This window comes from Orycteropus afer, unplaced genomic scaffold, assembly GCF_000298275.1.
Source record: "Orycteropus afer afer isolate SDZICR_OR568_19922 unplaced genomic scaffold, OryAfe1.0 scaffold00041, whole genome shotgun sequence".
Taxonomy (NCBI): domain Eukaryota; kingdom Metazoa; phylum Chordata; class Mammalia; order Tubulidentata; family Orycteropodidae; genus Orycteropus; species Orycteropus afer.
Window position 1 is genome coordinate 2,791,808 of NW_006921628.1, and position 9,943 is coordinate 2,801,750.

Sequence of the window (9,943 nt, forward strand, 5' to 3'; positions counted from 1 at the left end):
ATTCCACATGCAAATTCTTAAATCTTTTTCTTGCACATGATTTCTGATTAGCTGGAAAAGAGCAGTCTCAGGAAAGTGACTTTATATGACTCCTACTGTTGGAGTTCTGGTGGTGCCATGGCTGTTAACCAAAAAAGTCGGTGGTTTGAACCCACTAGCTGCTCTGCGAGAGAAAGATGGAGTAGTCTGCTTCAGTAAAGATTTGCAGCCTTGAACACCCTATTGTGGTTGCTATGAGTCAGAATCGACTCGATGGCAGTGGGTTTGGTTTGGTTTGTTCCACACTGGGTCTGTCCTCCGTAGCTTTACTGGGCACAGGAACACAGGGCGCTTTGGGCTTTTTGTTTTTCATTACCTTGAGTTCTTCTTCAGAGACTCTACTTGCCTTGTGTGAAAGTTTCAGAGACCCTGACAGTGGTGCTAACGTAAGTCAGGTCCTAGGCTGTGGGCTATGGCTGGAGTAGCCTGGTGGTGATGCCATGGGGATTAAGGCATATTATCTGAAATAAGAATAAACTGCTCGCTGCTGAGCACAGCAGCGCACAGCACCAGTCTTGGGCCAGGCACAGTTCTCAGGGTTTATTTTAGAGCTGAATGAAAGCAGGCAATTATCATGTTCTTTAACTATAATCAGCCCAACAGGATACAGGTAGCCGCAAAATGTAGTTATTTAAAACAGTAGCAAAATCACTTCAAAAAGGGTAATAATCTGGAAGTCCCTCTTTCTGTAACATTTACTTAAAGCTATCTAAGCATGGACCAGACTGGAGAGGCTTGTTTTGTGACCTTCTCGATGGCAATATTATCAGGAAAGCCGCCTTTGAAGTGACAGATGGCAACCCTGGCCTGGGGACTACCCTGGACCAATTTCTCTTAGTCCCAACCTGTGGGGTAGAGCCTTTGAGACCGATCCAAGAATCTCAAGCATCCTGCCATCTGTCTGTGAACACAGTGATGATGCATGGGGAGCTCACAAGACCAGCCTTCCTGGTGCAGCCTGGCCTGGGGACCCCATGGCAGGTTGGGTTGAACGTCTGATTCTGGATGTTGGTTATAAGACCTGGTTTCTGGCACACATTTCTTGTAAGACACTGGGATGAGGCACAGATCTGTCTTCTAATTGTTTCCTGGAATCTCTTAGATCCTGCTGCTGAGCAGAGTACACAGAAAGGTGTTCCGTTTGCTCCCCATCTGATTCTGGCTCTGATTTGCTATATGCGTGTCTTGGTCTGCCTCTTTGTAAAATGGGAAGATTAGAATGTGTCCTAGAGGGATGTACTTAGAAGAGAACTTTGCTAATTGTTGCTTAGTAGACAACAGCTATTGTTATTATAATCATCTCTGGTGGTGTAATGAATAAGGCATTTTGTTGCTAATCAGAAAGTCAGTGGTTCAAATCCACCACCAGGCACTCCGCAGAAGGAAGATGGGGCAACCTACTTCTGTAAAGCTTTACAGCCTCAGAAACCCAGTGGGGGTCACTTTGAATCAGAATCCACTTGATGGCAGTGGTTTTGGTGGGTTTTTTTTTTTTTTTTTTTCCATTGTTATTATGGTCTTTGTTTAAGAAGCCCAGTGTTGTGGATTGAATTGACTCCCCAAAGTGTTATGTTGAAGTCCTAACCCCAGCATCTGTGAATGTGACCCTATTTGGGGAAATAGGGCTTTTCTTTACAGATGTTGTCGGTTAAGGAAATCATACCTGAGTAGGGTGGGTCCTAAACCTAATCCCTTCTGATGGCATTTTACAAAGAGGAAGAACAGTCATGGAAATAGTGACAGACAAGACTCCATGTGGAGAGTCATCTCCAAGCCACAGAATGCCTAGAGATGTCTGTGGCTACAGAAGCTGGAAGAGACTAGGAAGGGTCTTCTCCTAAGACTCTGCCAAAAAGACAGCACAGACCTGCTAACTCCCTGACTTCAGACTTCTAGTCTGTAGAACTATGTGAGAGAAGATGCTTCTGTTCTTTAAAACCACCCACACTGTGGTATTTTGTTAGGACAGCCTGATGAAACTAAGGCTACCCCCTGTCTATCAGTTTGTCACACCGTGGTTGCTTATGTGTTGCTGTGATGATGTAAGCTATGCCACCAGAATTTCGAACACCAGAAGGGTTGCCCATGGTGAACAGGTTTCAGTGGAGTTTCCAGAATAAGATATATGAGGAAGAAAGGCCTGGCAATGTATTTCCAAAAACTGGCCAATGAAAACCTCTGGATCACAACATAATGTTGTCCTATATAGTTCTGGAAGATGAGCCACCCTAGGTGGAAGGCACTCAAAAGACAAGGTGGCCATAGTAATGCACTCAAGCATACCAGTGATAACGGAGATGGTGCGGGACTGGGCATTGTTTTGTTATATATAATGTTGCCCCGAGTTGGAGCCAAATTGATGACAACTTAATAACAACAAGGAAACAAAGATATCCATGAGCAGATGTTCCCACAACATCTCCTGATAATCCCAGCACAGCTTCTGTGGGTCCTCTGTATTGTAGTAACAAAGGGTAGATTTTGTGCTACACCATGTGTGACAATGACGTAAAAACCAGGAAGCTTGTCCCTCCTCCAGCCAGCTAAGTAAACCCTGGTCTGTTCTCATTGCATTACATGTGATCCCCGTTACTTACCAATGGCAAAGGAAAGCAATATAGAATTTTCATAGCTGCAGCTCTTTATCTGCTGAATGCTTCCTCTGTGTCAGACACTGTACTAAGTGCAATAGGTACACAATGTCATGCAATTCTCACAACCACTGTAAAGAAGCCATTGTTGTCATGATTTCACTCATGAGGAAACAGGCATAAAGAGGGTAAAATAACAAAAATAAAACACTATGACAAGGAAACACATTAGGGATTGAGCTCAGGTGTCATTGACTTGATGCTGACACTTTAGACATTAAGTCCCACAGTCTTCCTTGGGGCTTCTGGGAATAGTGCAGCTAATAGAGACCAGACAACAAAGAATGGAATCAAGCTTCTGTGTGAGGGTCATAACACTATATGGTAAATTTCAATGTGCTTCCATGTGCCTTATTAAAATCTCAGAATAGCTCTGAATGACTTCATAGATAAGAAAATTAAGCCTTAGGAGAGGATAAGCAACTTGCTCAAGATTACAGCCAGAAGAAATGGCAGAGCCAACCTTTAAAACTAAGGTTGTATGGTGTCTGTGAATGTAGGACTCCAAGTATACACATGGTCCTCTCAACGCCATGCTGTTTTCCACCCAGCTCTAGTGCAGGTATCAGTTGTAAGGACAGTTAGAGAATAGAAAAATGATTAAAGCAATAAAAATTCTCACCAAAATCCCAGAAAGCCCTTGCAGAGGCTCACCTGATGAATATGGACATGACGGTGTGGTAAGCCATGGCTCAGTGAGAGTTGTCTATTGTGGTTGACAATTCATTCTGCAGAATAGCCCGGTGGCTGAGGTAGTGTCAAGACTGCATCCACTATGTCCATTTCTGTGAGAACCCTCCCAGCTTAATGGTTGTCTGGCCCATGGGCTTCATTTCTGTCATGATAAATAAAGTGTTGTCTTGTGTCTGCTGTGAGGGGAAAAAGCCAAAGGACAGTTGGAATGCAGTCAGTTGCTTGGTGTGACCCTTTTTACTATGGTCTTTGTGACTCCTACCAAATGATTGGGGAGGACTATGCAAATGTGAGGTACTTGTAGCCCACCAAGGGAATTGGAGAGTTGGCTAATAAATAAAGTGATGTCACCCTTCTGGGAGTAAGACAGGTATGTGGAACTCTAACAGGAAGACTGGTCAGTTTTGCCATCCCCCTAGGCTTAAAACGAGCCATCCTAGAGATGAAAAGAAGGGGCATCTCACTACCATCAAGAAAGAGGAGTTAGGAGTGGAGCTTGTCCTTTGGACCCGAGATTCCTGCTCTGAACCTTCTCTACCTAGGAGACAGAGCTGTAGTACTTTCCTGAGATAGTGAGAGACAGCAAGGAACAGTGGCAGAAAAAGGGCAGCACCAGAACCTTGACACCCAGAAGGAGAGAGCAAGGTGGGCTTCTGGACACATGGAGTGAGAAAATGGAGTGCCTTAGACATGAGGCTTGCTAGCTTGCTAGCTTTCTAGCTGTGCATTTATCAGCAGAGCTAAAACAGCTGTGTAACACTTGCCCAACCAAAGCAGAGGTCAAGATGCAGTAAGACACAAGCCGAGGGCTAGAGAGTAGTGTGCCTGCAGGCACTGCTGAAAAGAGGTTGTCCTGATAGAAGATCTGTATCCTGAGGAGACTGTTACCATTTTGATCCTGAATTGTAACCTACTACTTCCCTAAAAAAACCCATAATCATGAGTATTGGCTGTGAGTTCAGTATGGCCTTTGCAACAAATTGCCAAACCGAGCAAAGGAGTAGAGAGTTGTGTGGGAAGAATGGTTGGCGTTAGAATTGGTTTTAAAAGGTTGGAGGATGGAGGCATGTCTGACTTCTTCCTCATAGGAATCAGCCTTGGGCTACTATTCTTGATCCTTCTCCCCCTTATAAGTTGGAGGATGTCAGGCACCTCCCTCACACCAGTTTTTATAACAGTGAACCAAGCTAGAGATGCTCTAGTAAGAAAGAGGCCTTGTGGTTTGCTGGGGGACTCTGTGACCGCTGGTGTCCTCTGGGGCTTTGCTCCCAAGGGGTGTTGTATGTCATGGTCAGGGGTTGGTTTCAGTTATAGTTTAAAAAAAAAAAAATGATATGGCATCTGACCTTTTCATCTATCTCTAGAAAGAGAGTGATAATCAAAATCAACATCATCCCAAAGCTGATTCCTATGAGATGCAGGTCAGGCATACTTCCACTCTCCAACACTTTTAAACAATTCTGACACCAGCCATCTTTCCCATGACACTCTGTACTTCTCTGCTGGGTTCGGTAATTAATTGCAGTGGCTGCACAGAACTTAAAGACCATACTCCCAGTTATGAGGTTTATTAGGGAAGTAACAGGTTACAGTTGAGGATTATGATCAACTTGGAAGTAATAGGAACAACTCAAAAGTTCTTCAATCAGGACATCATCATCATAGCATGCCTACAAGCCACCAAGTCCTGCTTAGGCCTGGCCTCTGCTACCAGGCCCTCACTCTCAGCCTTGATTTCAGTGTTGACCTTCTCTCTTGGCCTCAGCTTCCCTTGGGCAAATGTTACAAAGCTCTCCAACTTCACTGATAAGTGTCTGGAGGCACCCCAGTCCACTGGGAATCCTTCTGCCTGAAGACACTAAGCTCTTTTGCTCCATGGGTCAGCACACCTAGCCTGCTGACCCATGCTGCTGCTCTCACGTGCTGTCTTCAGTGTTACGGCTCTCTCTCTGTCCCCTAGGTCTACCAGGTTCTGAGTGCAGGGACTTTGAGTACAAAGGAAACACTCTGCTCCTGGCTCTTCTTGATGGTAGCGAGGTCTTCCTCCAATCTCTGAGATTGGTTCCCTTTAAGCCTAGTGGGATGGCAAAACTGACCAATCCCTTACTAGGGTTCCAAGCATCTTATTTGCTTTAACAGGCTGTCCAATCCTCTTGTGGGCCACAGCATCTGATTTGCATATTCTCACCCAGTCTTTTGGTGAGAGTTAAAAGACCACGGCTAGAAGGGCCATATAATAGCAATTTATTGCATCACAGTCACTATTTGGTCAAATGTGGCCAGTTTTCTACTTGATACCCATAGATAACTGTTTAAGTCATATCTATAATGTCTCTAACTGCTGTAGATGAAGGTGTCCTGGTGGCACAGTAATTAAGTGCTTGGCTGCTAACTGAAAGGTTGACAATTAAAACACTCCAGTTGCTCTGTGGAAGAAAGATGGGGCTGTCTGCTTCTGTAAAGATTTACAATCTTGGAAACCCTATGAAGGCAGTTCTACCCTGTCCTGTAGTATCACTGTGAGTTAGAATCCACTCCATGTCAGTGAGTTGGGTTTTGATTTGGCTGTTCAGATGAGGAGGCCTGCACATCATGCTTTGCAGTTGACCTTCTGCTTCTCAGTGTCATCATCTATTCAAGACTGATTTATTCAGGCATTCATTCATCGATCTGACCTTTTTAAAACTGAATAGCTTCTCCATGCTGGGCACTGTGCCAGAGCTAGGGATCAGTGGTGAAGCAGGTCCAATATGTGACCCATGGAGCTATTTTTTTTCCCCTAATTATGGGAATATATAAAATTTTACATTTTAATATTTTTAAATATACAATTTGGTGCTACTAATAAGTTTCAAAATGTTTTGTAACCTTCACCACTATCTACTTCTGAAATTTTTCATCACTACGAGAGAAGCTGTTCCTTTTAAATGATAACTCTCCATTCATCTCTTCCACTAGCCCTTTTGTGTCTGATTTATTTCACTCAGGATAATGTTTTTAAGGTTCAGCCATATACCGTAGCATGTATCAAAACTTCATTTCTCTGTGTGACTAATACTCCATTGTGTGTATGGACCACATTTTGTTCCCCACTGAGTTTTATTCTAGTGTACCACATTAAATATGTTCAACATTAAGCATTGTTGAACATATTTAATGTGTTTAATTGTTGAAAGAATTCCTGAGAATTTCATCCAACCATTTAAAAGGGCGTGTATTGAAGTGTTAAGATCACACCTCAAGGAGTGATGTAACTCAGACTGGAATTTAAGTATCTGTCCTTCATGGGGCCAGGAATGTAGCGAGGAGCTGAATGGCGGGATGGGACTGCATGTCTCCTTTACCTATGACTTTCAAACATGGGATGAGATGTTCACTCCACCTAAATGCTGTAATGTGCTCCTAGAACCTGCTATCCATCTTGACTTTGTAAAGTTGTCGATGGAAAATTAAGATACCTAGAAAATTAAAAAAAAAAAATTATTTTTGCAACTGGGGCAATCTACTTCCATAGTGATACTGCCTCAGAAACCCAAGGAGGGGTTACTATGAGTTGGGTCCAACTTGATGACACATAACAACAACAACAAAGGCCATAACTGGAGCAATGGCTGTACCTTTGTCACCAGGGAGGCAGGGAGGAATGTCCTTTTTTTTTTGGTCATAAAATATGCAGTCTTCAAAAGTAAGACTACAGTCACTATGTATGGCAGTAGGTTTACAATCGATGGGTCAATTGATTTCTAACAGATCATCAAATTTCTGTAGACATCTTAGTCTAGGCCTATTTTGTAGTAGTTGAGAGAGACAGAAGATCCTGCCATTTCTTAAAGTAACCCTTCCTAGCTGTACTTGACTTGGAGACATGGCTCAAGTGGATTCTTTCAGAAACCAGACTCCAGTTCAGAACAGCATACTTCCTTTGTAGTATCCTAGTCCACAGAAACTAACCTTGATTAGACTTCAATGACTGTTCAGATGGGAGGTCTCTCTTCTCCCTCCATACTTCCCAATACCCATACCCCTTTGTTCTTCAATTTCCAAGTAGTGACATAACTGTGTGTCTACTCTTGGGAGTTTGCTCAGACAGATCCCTGGCTGACACTCCTTCTTAGGCCTGTATCACTGTCTGTTACTGTTGCACTTGATGGTAGTGTTAGTAACTATTCCCCTTGCTGGTATGCAACATCATGTGGTCCTATGTTCTCTCCTTTAGTCAAGCTCTTTCTGTTCTTTCTATAGAATTACCCTATATGATTACCAAGCCATGTGCAGAGCTAACAAGGAAAGCAGCGATAGTGCCCATGGTCTGCTGGATGTAAGTATGTCACAGTTGCCCAGAAAACAGCTGCATGTTCCTGTCTGTCTCTGTGTGAGCATATCTCCTGATCTTAGAGTATTAAAGTTTAATTTTTTTTTTAATGTTAAAAGGTATTTACTGATTTTATTCATTAAGAAAAATGCATCCGTTTAAACCCAAGGGCAGCGATTATATGAATGACAAGCAGGTCTAAAGTCTTTGATGGATTAACGCAGCAGCATTCTTTTGATGGATAGAAAGGAGGATACATTTTGTGGATTCTCTCATTCTCATATAAGATAATATTTTGCTTTCTTCAGGAGACATCTTCCTTTTGGTCTGTAATAGAGCTGCTAGCCTATAAACTCATGCCTATTTCGATCCTAGATTCTCTCCCCAAGTCACGCTGTTACACAATTTCAGCACCGTTTTCCCTCTAGCTGGTTCCATTGCTGCTGTCACACTTGAAGATCAATCAACACAGCGATTGTAACATTAGAAACTGGTGTTCACACTGCCAGAAACTCACTGTTAAAGTCTACCTCCAGCTTAGAAATGTAATTTACAATGTGCAGACAATGTACATTTGGCCACTCGTAACTTGAAAACACACAAAAAAGTTATAGCATATGCCTCAAGGTAGTCCCTGCATACAGGTGTAAATAGAACCCTTCTATATTATCATTTTGTAAAAACCAGCAGTTAACCTAGAATTTTGTGTGAAAAGCAAAATGTAAGGCCATTTTGGTTTTAAAATACAATATAAATGTATCCCCTTTCAGTTGTAGATGTAAGATCTTAGAGGGAAATTATTTGAAAACCAAATACTTAACAGGGTTCTCCTGGACTGAGGGAACAGAAAAAAGACTCAAAGCTTGAAAAGTTTTGTGAGGCAACAGGAACTAAGAATTAAAAGTGCTAAAAAAAATACTCCTTTTTTAGTGAGACTCACCATATCTTTCAAATCCAGCTTCCCTAACCTTAGCATGACTATTTCCAGACTTAAAACGTTCCCAAGATATGTTTTCATCGTTAGGCTTAAAAGCTCAATGGCTTTAATGTAACCTTCTGAATGTTAATGTGCATTTCAATTTTTTTAATCCTGCATTTACATAATCCCTTTGTTCACCCATATATTGAACCAATGTCTGGCATGGATTGCTAGAGTGACTTCCCCCCTACCTGGAGATGAACTATCCTTGTGCCTCCCCCTTCCTAAAGCACCCTAATCCCTTTGTTTACTCAGCCAGTCTCTCCTCCCTCTAGCCATACTAACAAGGACTATGAAAATGTCACTGCCCATCCCAGCAGGTACACAGACACAGAATTTTTCCATAGTTGGGCCACCAGCATCTTATTTGGGAAAAAGATGATTGTTTTTCAAGCCAATATAATGGTTACACTGTCACAAGATTGCAAGGTTGCTTTTGGTTTAGAGTTTCAGTTGAAAGTTCACATCTTTCTCTGACTGATCCTGAGGACTCTGAGCCCTCTGATACGGACGCAACCACTGAACTCAGCAAGAGGCCTGCAAAAGTCTGAAATCTAGGTGGGCTGGGAAGAGGCTCAGTAAATTTTGTTTGTTTTGTTTTAATTTTTTTGTTACTTAATTTCTTGCTTGAAATGGGAAAATTTTAAGAAGGGTTCTAACCAACCAACTACTCAATTGCTGTTGAGTCAGAATGGACTTGTGGCAGCCACATGGGTGTCAGTCGAACTGTGCTCCATAGTTTTCAATGGCTGATTTTTTTTTTTTTTCTTTTTGGTAGTAGATCAATAGGACTTTCTTCTGAGGCACCACTTGGTGGACTCTAACCTCCAATTTTTGGTTAGCAGCTGAGTGTATTAGACATGCACACCACCCTGAGGCTCCCTAAGAATGGTTAGACAACAATAGGAAGACAAGAAATGGGGGGGGGAACCTCAAGCCATTGAGTCAATTCTGACTCATACAGGACAGAGTAGAACTATCCCATTGTAGTTGTTATGTGCTGTCAAGTCGGACCCAATTCATAGCAACCCCTTCTTGGGTTTCCGAGGCAGCATCACTACGGAAGTAGATTGCCCAGCCTTCCTTCCGAGGAGTGGCTGGTGGGTTTGAAACCGCCAGCCTTCTGATTAGCAGTCAAATGCTTTAGGTACTATGCCACCAGAGCTCCCATTAAATATTTAGTAAGTGCCAAAATTGTCCTGTTGTTATTTGCCATCGAGTTGGACCCAACTCATAGTGACCCCTCTTTGGGTTTCTGAGGTAGTATCA

The 9,943-nt window shown here is 42.6% G+C and overlaps 1 protein-coding gene across 1 annotated transcript in view; it reads left to right on the plus strand.

The window, feature by feature from the left end:
* The window catches only part of CACNA2D3 (calcium voltage-gated channel auxiliary subunit alpha2delta 3), a 1,513,414-nt gene that overhangs the window by 1,417,268 nt on the left and 86,203 nt on the right, over positions 1–9,943 (plus strand). The window contains exon 32 of the mRNA XM_007937248.2: positions 7,626–7,701. Coding sequence (XP_007935439.1) covers positions 7,626–7,701 — 76 coding nt within the window. The remainder of the gene's footprint in view (positions 1–7,625; positions 7,702–9,943) is intronic.